This window comes from Pteropus medius, unplaced genomic scaffold (assembly GCF_902729225.1).
Source record: "Pteropus medius unplaced genomic scaffold, Ma_sr-lr_union100, whole genome shotgun sequence".
In the NCBI taxonomy this organism is placed as follows: Eukaryota; Metazoa; Chordata; class Mammalia; order Chiroptera; family Pteropodidae; genus Pteropus; species Pteropus medius.
This window is the reverse complement of record NW_024340696.1, coordinates 11647801-11672537: the sequence shown is the minus strand read 5'-3', so window position 1 is coordinate 11672537 and position 24737 is coordinate 11647801. Positions and strand designations below refer to the sequence as shown.

The 24737-nt window shown below is 41.5% G+C and overlaps 1 protein-coding gene across 6 annotated transcripts in view; it reads left to right on the top strand.

Annotated features, from left to right (window-relative positions):
* Positions 1 to 24737, top strand: part of SLC1A2 (solute carrier family 1 member 2) — a 139440-nt gene that overhangs the window by 44053 nt on the left and 70650 nt on the right. The window contains exon 1 of one of the 6 annotated variants that reach the window (XM_039867040.1): positions 11696 to 11787. The exons of the other annotated variants lie outside the window; for them this stretch is intronic. Within the exon in view, the coding sequence (XP_039722974.1) occupies positions 11774 to 11787 (14 nt within the window). The 5' untranslated portion in view covers positions 11696 to 11773. Of the gene's footprint in view, positions 1 to 11695; positions 11788 to 24737 lie in introns of those variants that run through there. 6 annotated transcript variants of the gene reach the window in all.

Genomic DNA, 24737 nt, shown 5'->3' with positions numbered 1-24737 from the left:
AGAGACAGACAGACATATAAACTATAATGGCAAGTCACTTTGTATCGCAACAATTTGAAATATGTAAAGGAAGCAGAAATAATTCAGGAGTGGGAAATATCCATTCTGTTGAGGGGTGGGGATGGTTCGGGAAACCTTTATTGAGGCAGAGACAGCTGGGCAAGGTTTTGAAGGATGAAGAGAAGTTTTCCAGATGAACGATACCACAAGTAGAAGTTAAATGTAATCTTTGATGATTGTGGAGACCTGGGAATGCTGTAATAGTTGATGTTGGAAATGTTGATTTCAGAACCTCTCACACTCAAAAGGCCAGGTTGCAGGATGAGTAAAATCAGCTTTACCATGTGATTGATCATGTGTAAGAAGCAATGACGAGGGTTTTGGGGGTGCTTAGAGGAGGTGCCCAAATGGTGTGAATACAGCCCACCCCCAGAGAGACCAGAAATGGCTTTTATTATTATGTTAAATATCATACATTTTATTGATTATGAGAGATTATCCATAAATGCTCTATTATTTTTGTTAAAGGAGAAGGCCAGTTATTTCTTAGGTCTTCCTCAGTATCATTTCCTGTCTTGCCCACTTTGATGTTTGTCGCACAGTATTATGCAAAGAAAACTGAGTGTGGTTTCATCATTTAACCTCTCTGCCTCAGTTTCTTCGCCTGTTAAACAGGGATCATCAAGTTCTCTCTCGTGCCAGCCTCATAGTCTCGCTCTAAGCAGACAATGAGATTACATAGCGTGGGTTGTGAGTTCAGACAGATCTGGGTTCCAGCCCTGCTCTGCCATGCACCAGGTGTGGACTTCCCTGACTCTTTATTTTCTCATCGGTAAAATGGATATACTACCCTCTTTATGGAGTTGTCCTGAAGACTAAATCATGCTGTGTCTGTAAGCTTAGCCCTGTGTGCTTGGCATACAGTAAGAGAGGATTAAGTGACAGTTAATCATTACCATGAATATTATGAAACAGATTGAGTTTGCATAATGATAGCTCACTGGTACTGAGTGTATGTTGTGCTCCAGGCATCATCCATCGTAAGTGTATGTATTAACCTATGAGTACAATAGGTGTCGTGATTATCTCTGTTTTATTTATGAAGAAACTGAGGCACATAGGGATATGTACGGTTTGGTGAGTGGTACTCAAAACGTTGGCTGACTGTCTGAGCAAGTAATCACTTTCCTGGATTGTTTAGGACTTAGTGTTTCCCTGTCACTTTTTGAATAGAAATCAAGGGCTTAGTTATAGAGTTACTTTTACCAAATTGTTGAAGCCAGGGTAGCAACTGTTGGCTAACATGAACTTTTTTCACTGCTGGCGGAAGGTCCTTAATACACATACAGAATATTAATAAGAAAATGGGTGAGCAGAGATTTATTTTTAACCACACTATCCAGGCTGGCTTCTCAGTGCGAGCCTACTTGCTCAGATGATGAATCACCCAAAACTGAGCCCTTCCAGAAATGTCTGTGAGAGCCACACAAAGGGAAACTTTTAGTTGCTTAAATCTCCCCACAGCAGCCCCCCATCCCCGCCCCACCCCCAGGCTATTGAAAGAAAATGCTGGGAGTTTGTTTGCCAGCCTGCTGAACACCCCTCCAGAACAGCGGAGAGTTTGTCTTCTCTCCCTTTGTGTTGAGGACACATATGGTGTTCTCAGTGTGAGAGAGCAGAGTCTGTTCCAAGACTCCTTTTAAATCCAGCCTCTGTATACAGAGTGGTGGGGGTCTCAGTGTCTGAGGGATGCCCTCCATCTGTCTGTACACTTGCTAAGCTCTCATCTATAGTCGGCTCTCTTAGCAGGAATGGGAAATATAACTTGGTGAGGGCACAGACCTGATCTGCGTTTCAGGCTCGTCCTAGGGACTTTAATGGAAATGAATCAGTGAATAAAAAGTGTGATGCTCTTCCTGTTCAAATACCACCTATTGAGGGCAGAGAGTATACCTGGATGTGAGTTTCTCTCATCTTTGGCTCAGGTCCTGGCTCCAGTTTTTGATGATCACGTGTCTTGGGGCAAGTTACTTTTCCTTTCTATGCCTAATCATTAAGGTGGAGATAATAATCTGAGCAGAAAGTTGCTGGAAGAATTCAGCCTATAGCACCTGGCTTATAGAAAGTACTCTAAATGTTAGTTCTTCTGCTGTCATTTTGATATGGAGCCAGATCTGTTGGAGATGTCCCTGGGGGTACTGACATCCTAAAATTCCACAGCTTGGAGGGTTATTAAGGCACCCTCTGGTACTGTATCCCAAATGATATTTGAAACCTTCTTATGAGCTCCTATTTTACAAACGACAAAACTTTTGGTAACCCAGAAAAAGAGGCACCTGGAGCAGCTTTGCTGTCATTAGCTATGTCCCAGGCTCCGACTGGGCCCCCTTCCACACTGCCGGGCAGCAGCCTGCTGTCTGCCTCCTACTCCGACATCCACAGGTCTGTAGCAACTCCAGAACATTCTGGGGCAAAATGTGAGTGCTGCTCGGGCTAGGCCTGACTAAATGATTAGCTGGTTGTTGGCTCTGTACAACACCCAAAAGATGGTTTTACTCTCTGTGCTTCACCCATACCCATCTCTGCCTCCTCTACTTTCTACCCCTTCTCGCATACTCATACTTCACATTGCCCCTTTTTTAGAGAGAGAGTAAGCCCCTCCAGGGAGAGTCTGTGAGTGTAGTGAGATGGTTCTGGGCAGGGACTCACGAATCCAATTTTGAGGGTTTGGATCCCAGCTCTGCCATTGAGCCGCTGTGTGAACTTGCAAGTTACTCAGCCTCTCTGTGCTTTCTTCTTGTCTACGAATGGGAGCAATAGTAGTTCCTCCCTCCTAGAGTTAAAAGAGTTAAACAAGCCAAACACATGGGAAACACTGAGAATGTTCCTGGCACAAAGTAGTCTTCGATGAAGCATAGCTAGTATCATATGTCACCAGAAGAGGATGTAGATGCTGTAACCAGAACTTGAATGTAGTCAGGCTGCCAAGGGGATCATAATACCTGAAAATCCAGTTTGCTGTGGATTTGCCATGGCTTCCAATGGCAACTCTCAGTAGAAAAATTGCTCAAAGGGCAGTAAAGGCTCAAGAGGCAATGACTATTTTTCTCGACCAATATTATGGAATGAACATATAATAACAGTTTCCATGCATTGCATGTATCTATGCTCTAAGTACTTTCATACATATTGACTGGTAATTTTCACAACAATCTTATAAGATATTATTATTATTACCCCTCTTTATGAATGAAGTATTTGAGGTTCAGAGTTGTTAAGTGTTCTGCCCATCATACAGCTCATGAGTGGTAGAAATAGGATTGAACTCTTGGGTGAAGCTCCAAAAGATGTTCACTGCATGCTACATATTTATCTATGGCTGCAATTAGGAAAAAATAAAATATAATCCTTTCCCAGATTCAATAGCTCCTGTGAAAATTTCAGATTGGGATTAAAATGGCTCACAGTAGGGCTAGAGACAGCTTATGAAAAAAGCCAGAAATACAGTGAGGGGTGTCTCCTGTGGATTAAGACTTTAGGATATGGGGATCCTGTAAAGGCCCTATCATGAGGGAGTTCTATACCAGCTCACCTGCAAAACATCCTGGATGTCTGCTGCCTGGGATAGATGATGGTTCAGATAGCTACCTGTCCTCTCCCCCACTGCCACCTACCCTACCTAAGAACTGAACCTCAATTCCTTCTACTAAACCACTTTGGTCAGATTAATAATTCAAGGCAGGCTATAGCCTACTAATCTTTGACAAAAAGCCTTTAATTATTCCTCCCTACCACAAAAATAGGTCCAGCTGTGTAGCACAGGTTCAGGGCCCTGTTGGTCTTTAGATAGCAGATCATTGCTTCCCAGAGTGTGTTCTTGGGATCATTAAATATATAATATGTATATAGTTCTTATGTAAGAAAAATAAACAACATAAAACATGTTGAGCACTTTTCATTCCTCCTGAACTTCTCAAAGCCTTTAATACACTAATACGCATTGTGAGCCTTCAAGGGTGGGAAGCTCTTTCCAATCTTATCTGGCCCCTTAACCTTTGTATCCAGGAATCCTTTGGGATGTTAGGGTTCTGAGGGACACCTTCCGAGAAATGGTGTGGTTGTCCATGGAAGCCATTGAAGGTGACATAGGGACTGGTGTTCAAATCTACCTCAAGACAGTAAGTTGGTATTTCATTTTACATTTAATTCGAAAACAAAGCAGAGGTCCCTTGACAGAATCTATGACTAAATTAAGTTATAGAACATTGAGAAGTGAAGCATAGAGAAAGGATTGGAAGGCTCGAACATCTCTGACGTTAAAAGCAAAGGGTTCCTTTCATTTACATTGAGAATTAGAAGTTAAAGACCAAGTGCCTTGATGAGTCCGGGCTAAATGTCAGAGAACAAGGCTACCAGGGATAGAATGGTTAATTATTGATCATGGGTGGCTGGAAGGATGGTGATAGAGGAATCAAGGTAAGTGCCACAGCAGGATCATCTGGTGACAGAGTGACTGGTTCAGGGGCGCACTAGTGAGCTGCCAGAACAGCTGAGTGGAAATTCACAAAACCTGGGAAGGAAACACATAGTTCTTGCTTAAGGAGAGTAAAGGGACATCAAAGGCCTATGATGATCCCCATGACGTCTTTAACTCCCATAGTTACACAAGGGTCAAAAAAACACTTAATGGCCTTGAGCTCTTCTGTCCAATGACAATAGTCAGTAGACTTTGTCACTTCTCTGACATCAAAACACTGCTAGGTAAACTTTAAAGCACCTGACAGGTTTTCCTCCGACGTACAAGACAGTGATGGAAGACAGAGCTCGTTCCAGCACTGCACGGTGGCCAGTGCGTTCTCGGAGAAGAGAGAATGATCAGGTCAGAAATTCCGGGAGGGGCGGGTGGCGGGGCTGTGAGGGGCCATGAGAAGGAAGGAATTCCCTAATATTCCTGGAGAAAGAGGAGAAATGAAAAGGTGGAATAGCAGATTACTATAAAATACTCGTTAGAGCCTATTTTGCTATTTGGCAAAGACACTTGCTTTTCCTGGAGGCTGAAGTAATGTGAACTTCCTCCTGTGAATCAGGTCTTCCCTAGAAATGTGAAGGTTCAGAGAAAGAAGAGTAAAAATTGGGAAGCACATATGCTTATCTGAAAAACACTTGGCTCTGAAATGTCTCAGGATGGTGAATAAAATGTGTAGGTCGCCACATCCCAGTGCCTTATGATGAATAAGGCATGTGATATGCTTCCTAATGAATATGTATTGAATGAATCAATGAATGAGTACAATGATATTCACATTTTTCTATATAGAATTTCCCCCTTCTGATGATTGCTTAATTAATAAGATGTTAGTGATGAATTGGAAAAACTGTACCTTGTACCAAGAGCATCATGTGTGATTGCATCTTGAAGATCTTAAACACGCATAAAGAAATAGGAGACATCATCCTTAATAAGCATGTCTTCTGCATTCAACCCCAGACTCTTTCTAGAGGTTCTGATGTTAATGTCTTTTGCAATCACCGCTGAAGAAATTGGTCCAGATAAAAATCATGAATCCCAGCTCTGCCGTTTACCTGTTGTGTAATAATTGTATTTGCACTTGTGAGTGCAGGCTGATGTAATTGACTACACTAAGATTGTATTGTCAGCCAGTTAACCCTGCTGCAAAAGCTGTCCAATGTGGATTCAGAAGCAAAAGTATAAGTGATGTTGCATTGTTACCTGTGCTTGGTACAGTGGGAAAGCCCATAGGTTTGGTTTTTATGGTAGGAAGTTATTTTCTGACATTGGTAGATACATGAGATATTTGGTCCCATGTTCTACTCTGGGACCCTATTAAGCATAATTCCTTCCTCCTACAACACACAGTGTGGATGTTACAAAGATCATCAGCTTCCTCTGTTCTTTATTCCCTTCAAATTCCTCCTTTTATCCCCCAAGAATTGGAAAGAAAATGGTTAATGTTCATTCAGTCCTTCAGTACATATCTGTTGAGTGTTCAGTATGTTTTAGGTACAGTTTTAGGGTTTACTAGAATTGAGATAATATTGAAATATTCTAGCCTTTTACATGTTGCTTTCTGTTTTTAGAAGCTCAGAAAGGTGGTAAAAAAATAATTCAAATGAAGCAGAAACTGCGGATAGCAATGATTGAAGTAATCAGAAAGCATAACTGAAGTGTGGAAAAGTTGGATTTTGAGCAAAGGCTTTCTGCATGTGCTCGGAGCTATGGTGACACGAAGCTGTGAAAAGCCTAATGATCTTTTTTACAATAATATAAATGACCTATTCTGCTCCCATTTTAGGCCATTTCTTCTCTGTTTAAAACTAATTCCTTAAAGTTCATTTGTTTATAGTTTTAGTTATTGAAAAGGCTATTAATATTATGATTATAAAAGTTCTACATGCTCATTGGAAAGAATTATTAAAATATTAACAAGTATAAGGGGAACCTGCAATTTCGTTAGCCAGAGATAATTACTATTAAAATGCAGCTGCTTCTAGTTATATGACAATACATATTTGAGATCATGTTACATACTGTATAGTCTCATATCTGCTTTTTAGGTTGCCAACTCCCTCCTTTTTTCAAGAAAAAGAACTTAAACCTTTCCACTATAAATTCTTATTCTGAATTCCTTTCTTATGTCCACTCGTATATTGTGTGGCTATGTAAAGGACCCGCTTTGTGAGTATGCACTAGGTTGCCATATGGAAATATGGATGAGAAAGTATGTCATTTTAAACTCTGTGATACTTTACTGTTGCTGTGGCATTGTTTGCTTAACCTTTTTGCGGTGATTGAACTGGGTTATTTCCAATTTCCTTATTTTATAAATGGTGCTGCAAATGATCATCTTTGCCTGAACTGATTTTTTTTTTTTCCCTAGAGATTGTTCCATGCACCATATTCCAAAGACAGGGTTACCAGGTCCATGAATATAAACAGATTTATAATACTTGTTACCTATTTCTAGAAAAACTAGACCCAATGATATAGGCACTCATGATCTCCAAATATATTCATTTGCACAAAGCTCCACTCCTGTCTTTATATTTATATTTGCCAACGTAATAGAGATCTCAAACTAAGTTAAATAGGTTTGAATTGACTTTTTAAAACTCTTATCTTTTCATAACAAGAGATATATACAATGCTTGCAATAAAAATGTGAATTAAATGAGTAACAAGTTAATTATTACCTGAATAAACAATACTTAATAACATATATATGTAATATCTTACTAGAAAATTAGTTTCTGCTTCTGTAATAAAGTGACCATAGTGACTTTATACTTGGGAAAAGTTCTGAGAGAGCAAGGTTTCTCCCATTTCCATTTTTTTTTATCTCCCCAAATTCTCAGAAATTTCACAGCTCTCAGTGCTATTCGCCTACTTGCTCTAAATGTTTCTAGACAAGCCTAAACAAGAGAAAAGTCATATTCTAGACCTTCAGAACCAATTTCCTTCCAAATGATGGAGAAGATTGAATTTCGTTGCCCCAGAGAGAAAAGATTTAGTATGTTCTTGACGAGGAGTGGCCGTCTTGGAATATACCCCATTTCCGCCCACATCCCAACCAAGGGCATCCCGCCCTGAGTTTTAGGTAGGCCCTGGAGGTGCCTGGAACCTTAGCCATCTTAGCAGGTGCAAAAAACTCACAGATATTAATGAATTCTCTCCAACTGAGTCTTTCTACGATCCAGGGACACCGGAAGGGTGTCAAGGATTGTATCCTTGTAAATTTTATAGAACAAAGCAACACGTGCCCATAATATCCTTGTTAAAAATCAATTTGTGGTATTGATGGGTTGATTATAGCTTTGTAAGGATAAATTTGGAAAAAAGTCACAGGCTCCCCCAACTTAGGTGCATGTGATGGCATTCAATCCATTCAGCCTAAGGACAAGGCTATGGAATCTTTAGAATCACTGTGGCTGGATATCTTATGACCTGCTCAGAAGACAAAACCAACTGTTATGGGCAGATGGCCATGTATCATGTATTTCACAAGATTATTTTATTTCTACCTACAGAGAAAAAGTAATTCTGTAGTGGGCAGGACTGTTATTCATCCCTTGACACCTTCTATATGAGAAAACCAAGGCCTGCGGAATTACCTGGCTTGTCCGAGGGTATAGTCAGCGATGGTGTTGAGTCTGGGTCTGTGCCGGGCCTCACTCACTCCGAAGCCGATGTGTTGACCACTGCCTGCTGGTTTGTGCCACCCAAAGAGAGAAACAAGTTGGTCAGCAGGCAGGACCACTTGGCACTTCTCTCTCAGTGAGTCTCCGTGTGCCCCCAAGTGCTTCCTAATCAATGGAAATGATGCTAGTTATGGGAGGGAACAGAGAAGGTACCCTGGGGATGACGGAATGGAGATGTGGGAGGAGGGAAGGCTTCGAGGGCCCGGAGAAGGGCGATTAGGCCTCCAGGATGCTGAGGTTTAAAAGTGAGCCCACCAGGATTGGTCACAGACTCTGGCCACTACTCCTTTTTCGTCTTGAGAGTAACGTCTACACTTTGAACTCGTCTACCAACAAGATAAAGTGTGGACCCACACTGGCCGAAGGAGCCTACACATAGGAGAATTCTTTGAAGCCTTGTGTTTTTGTCCTTGGAATTCAAGCACATTTTACATCACACTCCATCATCTATTTGTGTTTATTTCTACGTGTTATGTTATTTTTCAAGCTATCAGGTTTCTGATTCTATCATGTAATCATTTGTGTTTCCATTGACTTCAAGCATTTTTTTTGGGGAAAAAACTACACTAAATATAACACATTCCATTTTCAGAAATTTAAAATATGAAGACAATGTATATTTTAGAAGCTAGGCAATTCAGTGAATTTTGAGTAAAACTTCTGCTCCTGGAATATATGGCATGTTTCTGGTGGGGCTGGGCTTGTCTTCAGGTATGTATTTATGTATGTGTTGGGGTAGACAAGTACCTTGGCATCTGACGCACAACCGTAGATGTGTCGTGGGTGGTGGGGAGTGGGTGGCATGCGGTGGTTAGGGGTGAGAAGTGTGAAGAGCTGCCCAGCACTCAATCTGGGTCTTTCTGCCTTCTCTGATGGTTGGGCAGGTGTCTCCACTTGGCACTATTGGCATTTGGGGCCAGATAATTCTTTGTTGTGGGAGATGTTTAACAGCTTCCCTGACTATCCTGCAGTGGCATCCTGGTCGTCTCCTGCTTGTGACAACCAAAAATGTCTGCAGATATTACAAAATTGTTCCTGATTGAGAGCCACTGTGTTAAGGCAAAAGCAAAAAATGCCTGAAGAAGTGGGCCAATACAGAGCCTTTGGCCTCAAGCTTTTTTTATTCTAGGTCTCCTGTCCCAGTATGCCACCAATAAGACATCTCTGACCTCTAGTAACTGACCTGTGCCTTTTGTCCTTTCATCTGCAAAATGGCCAAACCCGAGCATCTCTAAGGATCTTTCTAGGTGTGAAAATTTTCTCAATGGTTCGTAGGATTATAGGAATTTAAAGAATATTGATAATAACAACCTGTATCACTATTCTCATACCTTGATTGAATTCTTCCTTCCTCAAGTTTACAATGTATATTAATATTGCATTAAGCATTGCAATCATGTTCCCTACTTAACATCCTTTCAAGTGAGGCTTTGGCTTTAATGAACAGAAATAAGAAGGAGTCACCAGGAGCCAGTAGAGTAAAAGGCGCAAATAATAATAAAGCCTAACTATTATTTAACATGCAGTGGATTATACATCAATATGGTCCAGTGATGATAGACAGATGACAAGACTTTCTTCTCTTCTGAAGGACTAGCTTATATCCACTCTGTTGTCATTGATGTTTGCCACGGATTATTGAAAGGAACTTTTGATCATCTGAAATAGGAATCGATCATTTGTTTTCTAACTCTGTGTTGGAGACTCAAATTTATTCATACAGCAAAAAAATAGTGAAATTCATATTGTGCCTTTAATTGTTGATGTAAGAGTGAGAAAAAAAAACAACCTAATCCCGACCTCATGAGATGCAGTCTAGTGGGGGATGGTGGACATTAATCCATCACACAGCCCCACAGGAGAATTAGACCCTATCTGCTAGGTCAGGGAGGCTTCCCAGGGGAAGCAGTGTTTGAGCCAAGATCAGAAGGATGAGCAGGAGTGAGCAGGCAGAGGTGGACATTGCATCTGCACGTTGGATAAACTGCTGGAGTGGTGGAAACCTTACTGGTAAAGAGACAAGTGAACAAGAGAGCAGCTTCATCTGCTTCTCTCAAAAGGTCCTTAAGCAGCTGCATTTACTCTGTTCTCAATCGCCCTTGGTTGTAAGCTGAACAATTAATAATAGTTTTTCAAGTAGAAAGAGAAACACCATAATAGATGTATATACTAAGTATAATGTGTATCCCAATGTCAGAAATGTTAAAATGTTTTACTAAAAGGCACATCTTAGAACCAAGGAAATAAGGTATCAAAATTCAAATGTCAGTCTTGAAATTTCACAACTCTGCTAGTTTGGCACAGGATCCTACTGTCCCTTATGATTTAAATGAAATCAACTTGAAGTCCCACGTCACACTCAGGGAGAGTGCTGAGCCTCTCTTTGCGTTTCCAGGGATTCCTGGAGGCTTGTATTTCTCCAAAGCACTTTCCATCCTGAGTTTAGCCTCTGTTGAATTCTTGTTCTCCTGTTGCCTTTTGCTCAGGCTGCTTTCTACCCCGCCTTTCCTCCCCGGAAGCCTTTTCATCCCCCACTTGCCAGAGTGCCACAGCCTCAAGGCTGTGGACATGGCAGATATTACTGAATGTCTGAGGAGCCAAGGAAGGTGGATGGCTTGCACGGCAGGACAAAATAGCAAATGGAATGCAAGGGAAACTTTGCCATTTCTGTTCTTAAGTGGTTAAGAACAAAGTTTCTGAAGTCAGGCTGAGATTTTTCAAAACCCAGTTCTGTATGCCACTTATGATGTCACTTTGGGCAGACAACTTTACTTTTTGGTGCCTCCATTTCTCTACCTATTACATGGGAATAAGAGTAGAACCTACCCCACGGGATTGTTGTGGATATAATGTGCTTGGAAGGATACCCGTAGTAAGCGCTTTGTAAATGTTAGCTTTCATTACTATCAATATTATTGTTATTGCTATTATTATTATCATCATTGTTATTGAAGGTCCCTTGGCCACTCCTACTAGCTGGGATAGTCTCTTGATCAGCCATCATTTCATTTCATGGTCTCTCTAATACGTTGTAGGACTTCTTGCTTCATGCTCGGACTTTTCCCTTTTCCTACCCAGATCACTCATCTGAATTCCCCTGAATTCCAATGTATTTCTTCTGCAGTGCAGTTTCACCGTAGCATTAGCTCACTCCCAACCATCTCAATTTAATCCTTGTGGTGAAATGTGTCCATTAAGGTGTATTACGAAACGAACTCCCTCTGCTTGAGTACAGCACACTCTGAGACATTTTACAGTTCTAGCTGGGGGTGACAATATTAGGAAGAGAAATTGTGCCAGACTTTTGGAGAAATGAGTTGCAGCCTGGCTGGCTTCTCAGCAGGCAGCACTGGCGTGGCTTCTAGAAAGACGGGTTTGGCACCAGGACAGGATGAAAATGCCTTCTCTGTGACCTCTGAGGCTTGGCCAAGGCAGGAGTGGATAAAGAGCTAACCTGCCCTGCCTGCCAGCCAAAAATAGGCTGACTGCGTCACAGAGCTTTCGGTAATTAAACCATCCCTCTGCAGAAGGCTGTGTCTTGGACTGGAAAAGGGCTATGGACGGGTTAAGGTAATTCACTCTCAGCACTGGCATTCTTCTCTCAGCATCAGAGGCAGACTCGAAAACCGAGTAGTGCTAAATGGAGGTGTAAATATTTAACCAGGGCACAATGTGTAGGAAGCAAGGTGAGGGAACCTGTGCCAGTTACTTACAGATTAAGTAGTTCTTTGTCTTTACTCTGAATAATGTAGATACTTTCTGTGGTCAATCAATTTAGTTTTGCAACTTTTTTCTTTCTTATTATAAAGGTTAATTTGTGTTTGTTGTTGAAAGTTTAAACATAAAGAAAAAAAAGGACCAATAAGGAAATAAAAACCAACTAGCTATCATCTTAACGTTCCAAACAGCCCTTAGAAACCATTCATAGCTTTTGTTTTTGCATCTTGATGCAATGTCCAATTTTTATAAAATTGCCATCATATGCAGTTTTCTGTCTTGCATTTTAAATGTACAAAGTATTCACGATGATGTATCTCATGAGGTCATTACGTATCACTTGAAAACCAGACCATTTTTAGCTCATTAACCCTGTTGTGCCCAGGACTGAGTAGGTGGACTGGTTGTTACACATGTCCACATGGGTAGGAAGATGCTCTGGTCTGGAGTGTTCTTCAGACAGACTCTGGTCTTAGAGGGACTGATGTGCCATCTGAGAGAGAGGAGGTGTGCCGGTCATTCAGGGAGATGGAGAAGGAATGGGAAGCTACCCCACTCTCCCCGGGGAAAGCCCTGGACAGTGAGTGGAGTGCGGGCATCTAAGGAAAGTGTTTCTAGTTTGGATTCTGTCTCTGCCGCTAACCACTTGCCTAACTTTGATTAACCTCCCCAAACCTCTAAACATCCATTTCCCATCTATAAAATGGAACTAATGGTAGTATCTATTTCATTGGGGTTAAGTACTCAATAGATATTAATGATCATTAGTATATTATTATGATTAATTTCACAAACAAAGACTGGCTCAGCTGATTCCATTATATGAGGATAGTGGGTAGATGGGTCACTCTGTAAGAAAATCTTTAAAAGGAAATAAAAATGTTGGTGGCTTTAGTATGCTCTCTGAGAGAGATGGTGGGTTCAAGGCGTAGGGCGGTCAAAGAATGGAATCTTAAGGCTCCTTCTATTGGCAGAGACACTCTCGCCCCAGCCAGTCATCTTCCCAATCAGGCTTGACAGAGCAGCTCGGAGTTTTGGAATAAACCATTGAAAGGCTTGTTGCTTCAGCCAAGCTTCTTAGGGCCTCAAGTAGAAAAACTGGAATAAGACCTTCTTGCATTTGTGGGAGGAACCTCAGGCGCCTGGGGTTCAGGTCTGGCTCAAGCCGGGAGGCAGAAAGCAGCATGAGAGACCTGGACTAGAAGCACAGCTCTGCGATTTAGTAGCTACAGGACCTCTCTCACTTCTCTCTTAATCCAGGATAAACATTTGTACCTTTCGGGTTTTTGTAAGGATTAAAAGAGGTAAAGCCTGTGATGTGCCTATCACCATGCTGGAGTCCACGTAAATAGATGCTCGATAACTGTTGATACCATCTTTCTCCCTCTACATCCTGCAAGATAAGACAAAGTAGAAGGAGAGAGTTTTTAGTTTCTTAATCCGTAAATAAGGAACTGGAACAAGAAGAGATAATGAGTTAAAGGCTCACTCAGCCTCCAGGGCCTGGGAGATGTCCTTCTGTCCTTTGATTATCAGTCCGCATTTCTCGAAAGTCAATAGTCAACCTGCAATATCTCCTGGCACATCCTCGCAGATAGCTAATGAGTATTCGCCCTCTGCCAGGCACTGTACTGAGTGAGCCCTTTGCATAGGTGAGCCCCCTTCAGGGCTTTCGTTTCATAGAGGAGAAAAACCAAGGCTACATATGAAGCACCTTGCTGAGGGTTGAGGAATAGCAAAGAGACATATTAGGTTCGTTCATCAATAAATAATGAAGGGGGAAATTCTCAGAAATTACTGTCTGCTGGCCCAACCCAATTCCAGACAGTTCTTTCACCAACCCCAGGGGAGGTCAAGCCAAAGACACCTCTGTTTTTTGCATTGCATATCTCTTTTTGTAAAAGCAGATGCCTGAGGAATGTTTTTGTGTTAGTCTAGCTTCACAGGCCTGTTCCTAGTGAGGCTCTGCTCATGTATTCCAGAATTCAAGAGCTGTGTTAGTAACAATACCCCCGCAGGCAATGCCTGTCCACGAGCTGTGCACTTTCCCTAAACGAGAATGACCTAAGCTCCACCCAGGTGGAGCCCAGACCTGCCTTGGCACTTTGGCTTTAGGCAGAATCCGAATAGGAAGCTGGCTTTAGCAACAGAGGCCCATTCTGCCACTTTTGCATGCCTAAAGCTCATAGCACCCAGCTTCTTTGTCTTTATTTTTCTTAGGAACAAATGAGTGTGGTCATTTATTTAACAAACAACGATCACTGTTTCCTCAGTGCCTACCTAGCACAAGGCTGGCACAAAGGTAAACATGATAGCCTCTGCTCTAAATGAGCCTATATCTAAGAAATAAAGTGCCTGCAAATTACTGGAAGCAAGGATGGAAAATATAGGCACATATGTGGCCACTCCTTAATTTTATGTACATGGCAGATATTGCTAATCAATCCTAGAACTCATTCATTTTTAATCATTTCTGTTGTTAGTTGTTCTGGTTTATAGGTCATGTGTCTGCTATTAGATCAAACCCCTGTGGTCAAGGGATGGGTCCCAGGCATTGTCTACCCATAGTCCCATGCGCCTACTAGATGCTCTACACGTCCGGAGTGGACTGCTATAGACTCTGGTGACTATGTGGTCCTCAGGGAAGCTTACCAAGGCTTGGAGGGCTGGCAGGAGAAGGACCAGCCTGTGGAAGTCTGGCTGGAAGAGGTGCAGGAGCTGGGAGCCTCAAATAGATAGCAGTCGTAACTAAAATGCATTAAGAACATGGGTCTTAGTTTGGATTCCGGATTCTTGGCTAAATAGCTATGAGACTTGTGCAAGTTACTTAATTTCTCTGTGCCTCAGTTATTCCATCTGCAAAATGGGTCTTAAAATGATGTCACCCCTATACAATGGTTATGAGGTCTAAATGAGTAAATGAATTTAAATGAGTGTAAAGCACTGAAAACAGTGCTCGGTACAAACATTGGGTATTACTGAGACTTTTCTGACATTGAAATTTTCTGGTGATTTTCATTTTTTAAAAAATATTTTTCTATAAACGAAGTGCATGTTATTTATATAATCTGAAAAAAATACGATAAAACTATTTCTTTTTTTCTTAGAGACAAAGAAAGAGTCTGGTTGGGTAAGGAGATCTAGTTAACCCTGCCGCCCCCGCCCCTTGCCCTATGTGTGTATTTCTTAATGCGCTTGGGGCAAAGGGGTGGAGATTCGGGGGGAAGTAAGCCTCAGTTCCCTTCTCCCCAGCCTGACCCTGTTAGTCCCTTCCAGTCCCGACAGTCTCACAGGGAGGGGCCAACCATCCTGGATGGTGTCATGATTGGCGAGTCTTGCGCTGGGATCAGAGAATGAAATCACCCCGCGATTCCTCCGCAGGCAGATGGAATCCTCGGGGCAGTGAGGTAGCAGGCGCGAGGGCCAGCTTTCCTAGGGCCGGGGCAGGCAGCTCTGACAGCAGGAAGGTGCTGTGCCTCGCCAAGAGGAGGACGGAGGGAGGGCCCGACTGTGTTCGCAAAAAGCAGGAGCAAAGTCCACACGTTTTATGAAGTGTTTTATGGTGAAACTGTAATTGGAACCCTGGTATTTAGCAAGAATTATTGGGTGTGATGGCCTTGACACGGGAAGTCCTGTGGGAACATGAGTGAAACGGGAATGAGAAACAGGCACAGTAAACCTCGTGGAGCGAGTTGCTAGGATTCAGCACGCTGCTTATATTGCCCTCTTTATTGTGTTTTCGAAGTACTATTATTAAATTTTTTTTTTGTTCTTGGGGTATTCAAAATTCAACTTAGAGACAAACCCAAAGTACTTGTCAGTCATTTGCTCTCTGTCTGAAACAGAACTGCTAAGCCTAATGGAACGGTTCAATTCTCTGACTACCTCTGGAGATTAAAAGTGCCGCTAGGTCACCTCCAACTCAGAGCACTGTGGAATCTGATCTAATCAGGGTGCTCAGGACTCAAGAAGCTCTTCCCTGTGCAGAGGGAGGGCAGTGAGCAGGCCTTGGGTTGTGCTCTTCACTGCTTCAGGTTAATTTCTCAGTCCCACAAACTGAGGGCAGGGACTCCTGTTCTTTTGGAAATTCAGAACCAGCAGATTGTGTAGGGAATGGATGTGGCCTCCTCTTTGTTTCTCTTTCAATCCATGAGGTCCGGCAGCCAGGACTCAGCCTTTTGAAGCCCTCATACTGTATCAGAAGCAGCAGTCTTCAATGGTCGGAGTAAGATATTCTTAACGAGGTACTGTGGGTAAAGGGCTTTAGGGATCTTAAGTTGCAAGGGAAACGTTTCTGTATGACATTTTCAGGGAGAGAGTCCCTTATTCCCATCAAGCATTCACTCACAGCATTTTGCCTGTGCATAGTAGTGAGTAGATCCTTCTTGCTATTCGAGAATTCACCAGCTCGCTCTTGCCTCAGGGCCTTTGCACTTGCTGTTCCCACTCAGACACTTTCCCCCAAGATCCCACATGGTCGCACTTACTTTCTTCAAGTCACTGAATAAATGTCACCCTCCAGACCATGTTATATAAAATAGTATCCCATCACTGTATCTCACTCACCATTACATTACTTCACTATTTTTTACAGTACTTATCACTACATGACATCATTTGTTTACTGTCTCCCTTCTTTAGTATGTTAGCCTCTATTACGTCTACTGCTGTATCTGTCACATGTAGATCAGTGCCAAGCCCAGAGTAGATACTCAGAAAATATCTACTGAATGGATAAGTGCATAAACAAATTAATAACTCTGATCATATTCGGCCTCAGATCTAAAAAATACATTTTAAAAAATGAGTGCTCAGTGGGGCCACTTTTCAGCCATGCACCTTGGTTCCAAAATATTTTATCTGCTGTGAAATGATCGACTGGGCACTGCAGTAGATGTTGTGACAGAAGCCTTCTAGGTTTTTACAGTGTTGGTGCATCTGTCATTAAGTTTGTCAGTCTTTTAATACACCAGATTGTGTGTGTGTGTGTGTGTGTGTGTGTGTGTGTGTGTGTAATGGAAGGGTCATCCTGGCACACAGATATTATTATTATTATTATCTCGGTGCACAGATAATGGGTTATCCCCATGTGAAGATGGGGTACTGTTGTTACAGACGTACCAATATGGATTTTTTGACTTGTTTGTGGCCTCACAATATATCGGAGCAGTGCAGTGATGAAGTCCCACTTGCATCCTAGAATTATTATTACATTTTGGAGAAGATGTCCCAGGAGTTGAATTTAAGTGACCAAGACCAGTTTGGGGCTACTTTTTTTCCTGATGTATGAACTCCGATGCAAATGGGAGGCAACTGCCTCTCTTTCTGATTGAGGAAAAGTAGAATTAAGAAAAATTAAGACAAGGGAAAGAGGTTCCCTGTTTTCATCTAATTTTAAAGGAGAGAATAAAAGGTACCATATTCTTCTGGGAGGCAGGTTTCCTCTGAGAGAAATAAACCCTGGTCTCTTCTGGGCAGGTTATTTGCTTTGTTTCTTGAGCATAAACCTTAGTATCATTTTGGATGCAGATTCTCTCTCGTTAATATCTGCATTTGGGTGAGCTTGGATGTACACTCAGCACGCAGAACCTATTACCTTATCGATAACCTTCCTAACAGATGACAGATTCCTAGTCTTTTCTTTTAAAAAGTTAATATTTTCCTGCATGAAAAAAATGCAGTCATCTTCCAAACATTTTAGATCGCTGATTCACCATTACTCAAAATAAAATTTAATTATACAACATGACACGTGAACATAACGTTGTTTTAAAAGTTAAAACCTACCACAAAACCTACAAAAATATATAAAAAGCCCCTTTATACACCTGCCTCTAAAACCCTCTTCCATTCCCAGAGTTAATCCTTGCTAACAGTTTTTTGCTTCTCTTTCTAGAATTTCTCTCCATGCATCGTAAATGTACATGTAAATATAGAATTTTTATGTGTCTATATCTCGATCATTAGTCCATACGTCATCTTTTTAACAGGCACATTTGTCTTTCATTGCATCAAAATGTATCAGAATTTATTCATCCAGCCCCCTATTGATGGAATTCAGGCAACTCCTCAGGTTTTACTGTTAAAAACGTTCTGCAAAGAATATACATCTTTGTGCACACACATCTAGGACATATATTAAGAAAAAAATTTTCGAGGGGTCAAAGGGTATCGAATACTTTTAACTTTGGTAGGAACTACCTAATCAATCCTCTGTCCACCCCTGCCTCACCAATCTAACTCCCACAGTAATTTTCCCATGTCCTTACCAATCATAGATGTTACAACTTAAAAAAAAATATTTTGACAATTTGATGTGCAAAAAATTTCTTTTGGTTTTGTTTGCCCTGATTTCTAAGCTGCTTGAGAATCTTTTTGTGCATTACTTGCGATGCTTCATATATTGGTGGGTTTTTGACCTGGTTTCAAACATTTTCATTAATAGGATTCTTTCGAAATTATCTCTCCTCCAGAGATGATATGCAGCTGGTCCTTAAAACACTGAAAAAATGTTATACTTGTTGGGAAAGTGCCCCAGCCTCAAGTCTCAATTTCTCTGCTCCCCCTCCCCCTGCCTCTCAGGTCCCTTGCCCTACCTTCCTGGAGGGCAGCAATTAAGAGGTTAACATGCAGTGCTGCAGGTGACCTTCAAGACCCTGCTCTCTTGCAGTCTCAGCCTCTATTCAGATTGTTTGGCGCCTTGATGTACCATTTAAAAAATATTTTCTTCCCTCTCAACCAAATGTACTCATCATGTTTTATGGCGTTTAGCAGTTTCTGGCCTCTGAGAGATTTACGCTAACATACTGCTGGTTCGCTTCTTGAACTGGTTCCTGCTTTGCTGATTTCCTGGGATTATGCTTACATAATTTCCTTTGACCTTGGCCTGCACATTGTAATCCAAGAGGGCATGTTGGGGGAATAAGATGACTCTTATGTAACTTGTTACATAAGAGTATAGAGATCTGAGTCTCGCTTGAATGTCTGCAGAGTTTTCTAAGAAGTCTAAAAGTTCATTTGGACAGAGGTTTATGTTGTCTTTCTAAATCAAATTCTTTAAAAAGCATTCCCTTATGTCTGCAATAGCTGAGAGGAGAGGGGAAAGAAGAAAGGACAGTACGGCTATTATGTGGCAAGCACTTAGCAGAAATTATTGCATCCAATATAATCTTTCCTAGAATCCTCTCTCCCTGTGTGCATAAGGACACTGAGGCTTTCAGGATGAAAGTGAGTTGCTGAGGATCATGCAGTTAGAGAGTAGTAGCACTGTTATAAAGCCAGACCCATCCACCCATCCATGTTCTTCCTATGGAACGCAGCTCTGTGTGTGTGTGTGTGTGTGTGTGTGTGTGTGTGTGTGTGTGTGTGTGTGTGTGTGTGTGTGTCTGGGCACGGGCATGGAGTGATTCAGAAATGTGCCTGACAGTCCAGTTTTCTGTTCCATTCTCTTGAAGTTTTACACTTTGCCTACCGACTGGTCTAAAGTCAACAGGGAGTTCAGGCCTTTCCAAAGACGTCCGGGTCTGGTGTCTTCAGGGCCAGGCCGAGACCAAAGGCCACCCTGAGAGATCTTCTTTCCATACCCTGTGCTACACTTTTTCTCTTGGAGTCTGTTGTACTCTTCAAAGCAGAGTATAGGAAGATGCCATGTGAGATGGATGCTTCTGGTTAGGTGAGATTTCATGGAATCTGTGCTTCAACAAAGGCTGCCTTAACTCATTTCTTGCTGCAGAAGGGTCCTGACCCACCATCCTCCCTGCGCTGAGACTGCCTGTTTACAATCTTGATTGCTGGATGACTGTATGCCCCAAAGGGGAAAGTCAGTCAGCTTTCTCCCCAGTAAATCCTTTTCCCAGTTAAGAATGGCAAGAAAGAAGGGCTGAAAAGTTGCCATGATACCACTTTTTCTACAACTTCCTCCAAATTACCACATGAGAAGCCAGTACTCTACTGGGCCTTGTCACGGGATAGTCACAAGTAGAAAACAGGATGATCCCCAAAGAGCCATCCTCTAGAGACCAGTGATGTGGTTTGGAAGGTTTTTCTTTCAAAGACAAGAAAATAACCTGTTAGTTCTCTTCCTGGTCCTAACCAGATCTTCTGGAGAGTTCTAGACTCTGGTTCCTTCATCTGGTAGAACTCAGTGTAGACCTCTGCCACTTACTAGCTATGTGACTTTGGCAGGTGAATCTTCATGGAGAAAATACACTTATTTCAAAAGATTGTTTTGTTTTTTGTTGTAATTGATAGAAACCTAACTTAATCTCACTTAAACTAGCAAGAAACCATATTGGCTTATTAAAGTCTGGAAGTAGCCTCAGGCATCGTTTGACCCAGAGGCTAAAATCTTATTAGAGCTCATTCTTTCTCCATTTCTCTTTGTCATCAATCACAGGCAGGTCATTTCCATGCAGGCTCTTGGCAGCGCTGGACTTGCATCCAAGCAGCTAAGAAACCTCAGCAAAAAAGAGCTTCTTCCAACTATTTCTGGCAAAATTCTTAGGACTGAATCTAGCATTCCCACTCTTGAGTGTTTGAGGTCATGAGGAGGGTGTATCTTGATTTGCCAGGCCTGAGATGGGCAAATGGTCAGCTCCACCCAAACCTAGGGTCCAAGGGGAGGTGCCTTGAGGGAAGTCCGTAAGCTAGAACAAAAAGAGTAGTAAGCGAGAAAAGGGGACCCTCATACACTGTTGGTGGGATTGCAAATTGGTACAGCCACTATGGGCAACAGTTGGAGGTTCCTCAAAAAATTAAAAATAGATCTACCTTTTGACCCAGCAATTGCACCTCTGGGTATTTACCCAAAGAAAACCAAAACAATAATTCGTGAAGATCTATACATCCCTACGTTCATAGCAGCGCTATTTACGATAGCCGAGATATGAAAGCAACCTAAATGTCCATCAGCAGAAGATTGGATAAAGAAGTTATGGTTCATATATACAATGGAATATTACTCAGCCATAAAAAATGAAATCCTATCATTTGCAAAGACTTGCATGGACCTAGAGGTGATTATGCTGAGCAAAATAAGTCAGACAGAGAAAGATAAGTACCATATGATTTCACTGATATGCGGAATCTAAAGGAAAAAAAAGAACAAACAAATTGAAAATAGACCCACAAATATAGAGGGCAATCTGGTGATGGCCAGAGGGGAGCGGGGTTGGGGAGCTGGGAGAATGGGGTGAAGGGTTAAAGAAGTACAAATTAGTAGTCGATAGAGGGTCATGGGGATGGGGAGCACAGCATAGGGAATGCAGTCAGCAGTAACATAATAGCTAGGTGTAGAGCCAGAGGGAAGATAGGGATCAGGGGAGATCATTTCATAAACTATGTAAATGTCTTACCAATGTATTGTTACTTGAAACTAATTTTAAAAACTGAAAAAAAAAAAGAAAAAGAAAGGTAGTAAATGGATACCAGGTAGGCAAGAGCAGCAGGCATGCAGAATAGGGGCTAAATGAGAGAGTCAGCAAGGTTTTTCTGTAAAGGGTCAGATAACATATATTTTAAGGTTTCTGCTGCAACTACTTAACTCCCCTTGCAGTGCACAAGCAGTCATAGACAATGGGTAAATGATAAGCCTGGCTGTGTTCTAATAAAACTTTATTTACAAAACCAATCAGCTGGATTTGGCTCATGGCCACAGTTCGCTGAACCCTGGTCTAAAAGACAGCATAAAATCTTCTCCCACATGTTCCAGAGACTTCAACAAATGACATCTGGCACATTCAAAGTGCTCAATAAATTCTGGCTATTACTGTTATTTATGCTGTCAGTAAGGATAACGATGATAACATTGATGATAAGTATAATACTAATTGGATAACGAGCTATAATGAATTATGAGTAATATGTCGGCAATGTATTCCAGGATTGTTTCTACACGGTTAGTGGAGCACCCACTGCACATACTCACAGAGTTAGAGGCACCGCAGAGCTATCCAATGCAAATGCCTCATTTACAGATGGATCTTAGGCTCAGATAAGAGACGACACACGTACAAGTTCATACATCAAACTAGTGGCAGTTTGGGAATCTGCAGCTGTTTCCTCTAGCCCTTCTCCTGCAGTCTTGAAAGGCACATGGTACACCCAGTAAGTTTGAGCACATCAGTGGAGTCAGACCACAAAGGTTCATTGATTTTTGGATCCAGACTAGGTCGCCTGGTGACTTAGTGTTGCTAAGGTTCCTGGCACGGTCTTGAGCCGGCAGGAAGACCTGATTCTGGAGCACCATGTGTCTTATGACTTGAGAACCCCCTGCTGCTGGGATGACTCAGATGTCTGTTTTACACAAAGATTACCAAACACCTCTTGCTGCGTTTAAAAACAATGAATAAAATGAACAGTTACTCACTGCCTTACTTACTACCCTCTTTGTCATTGTTTTTATTGGCTTTAGCAGGCTCGCAGCCGTCTAAACAGCTAGTTTTCAGTTTGGCTGCATGCTGATGAGAATGTTCTCCTCAAACTCCCATCCACATGGGCAGAGAGGGGCCTGTGGGCACTTTATCTACAGTGGGTCAGGCCTCTTGGCCAACTTCTTCATGACTGGTAAAAGCCTCGCTGGGTTTTGGTTAACCAGCAGCCTTGCAGTGATCTGGGAGGTGAATATTCAGAACCGCAGCTCTTTAGCTTTCATTTCTTTTTTCTTCAAATTTATTTTTAACTGTCATAACTTAGGGTCATTTACATAAATCAATGAAAAAATATTTTCATGAATGAAAAACAAGCCATAGAATCCTTTGGTCCCAAGTACTACAGAGAACTCAGTAAACAGAATGGAACATTTGGGATTTGGTTTACCATTCCTCTAAGCCAAAAGTCAGCAAACTTTTTCTGCACAGGGTCAGATAGAAAATATTTTAGGCTTTATGGGCCATTGGGTGGACCATGATTTGCTGACTCTTGCTCTAAGCTCTAGTTAGAAAGAGCAGACCCAAGGATGGAGTATTTGAATTGGCCGCTCACTTACCTGAATGTAGTTTTAAAAAACTTGGGCTTCGGAGTTGGACAGAAGTCAGCTTAGCTCTGTGGTTGTGCTGCTTACTGGGTGATTTTAGGTATGTAAGTTCCTTCCATTTCCTTGTCTGCAAAATGGGGGTGATGATCGTCCCCCTTATAGACTTGTTTTGAGGATCAAGCAAAGGAAGTCACTTACTGCAGAGCTAGTATGCTCTGTAACTAATAGCATCATAATCAGTACTGTTACTGATAATGAAGCCCAATGGGTAAAAGAAACTATTCAGTAGCACACAGTTAAGGAATTGACCTATCTGGCCACTTTCAGAGGAAACTAAGTGGAGAGTGCCAAGAATCCATCTTTTTAAAAATTCGTATCATTTATTAAGAATGTGAGTTAGAGAACTATTACTGCCAACTTATGAACAAAGGAAACTCTGCAGAGTCTAATATAGTTCTTTATTAAAAAAAAAAGAGGTATAATTGACATACAATATTACATTAATTTCAGGGGTACAATATAATGATTCAATATTTATACACATTGCAAAGTGATCACTGCAGTAAGTCTAATTAACATCCATTACCTTGCATAGTTATAAAATTTTTTTCTTGTGATGGGAACTTTTAAAATTTACTCTCAGCAACTTTCAAATACGTGATACAGTGTTATTAACTATAATAGTATTGTAGTATCACTGTGCTGTACATTAGGGCTCTAGGACTCAGTTTATTTTATAACTGGAAGTTTGTACCTTCTAACCCCCTTCACCAGCTTCTCCTTCCCACTCACCTCCCACTGCCTGCCTCTGCTGGCAACCAACAATCTGTTCTGTTTTCTGTAATTTTTTTTTTTAGATTCCACATGTAAGTGAGATCATGCAATATTTGTTTTTCTCTATCTGAATTATTTCACTTACCATAATGCCCTCAAGTTTCATCCATGTTGTTACAAATGGCAGGATTTCATTATTTTGTGGCTGTATAGTATTCCATTATATATATATATCACATCTTCTTTACCTATTCATCTATTGATGGACACTTAGGTTGTTTCCACATCTTAGCTATTGTAAATAATGCTGCAGTGAACATGGGGTGCATGTATCTTGTCAAGTTAATGTTTTTGTTTTCTTCAGGTAAATACACAGCAGTGGAATTTCTGGATCAAATGGTAGTTCAATTTTTAATTTTTTGACGAATGTAGTAGTGTTAACTCAGAACTCTAGGATGTCCTTGGAGGCCATGGAACTCATTTTAAGAAACACTAAATTTTATCTAACCCCTATGACTATATTTTGTCCTAGTACTTAATTTAATCTACTAGTTTTTATTGAACACCTATTAGGTGCCTGGCATTGTTCGTGCCATTATATAGCAAGGCAAGTAAAGACAGAACATGACCTTTGTTTCAATGTTATGATTTACAAGGCAACCAGATAACTCCCTGAGACAGGAAGAAAGCATAGTCAGAAATAAAAGAAAGATTTTACAAGTTGAGCAAGACCGAGCCTTTCTTTCCAAGCATCTGGGATGAAGAGCTTACTCCTCAGTTGACATGGAGTGAAGTGGTGTTGATGGTCCAATGGCCAACATACTGGACAACTTCTAGGGATATCAAGGAGGGGTGCTGTGGGAATGATGTCAGGAAGGACATAATAAGTCAAGTTATAACCAGTTGTGGTAATTAGAAGCCCTGGTTGCTTTTGGCAAGGTCATAAGACATTAGTTGGGCTTCTGGTAGACTTCCAGGATAAGGAATTGTGCACATTCTTTCTTCCTGCTTTCTTTAGTCTCTTCCCCTATCCATATCCACAGGAGGAACCTTTCAT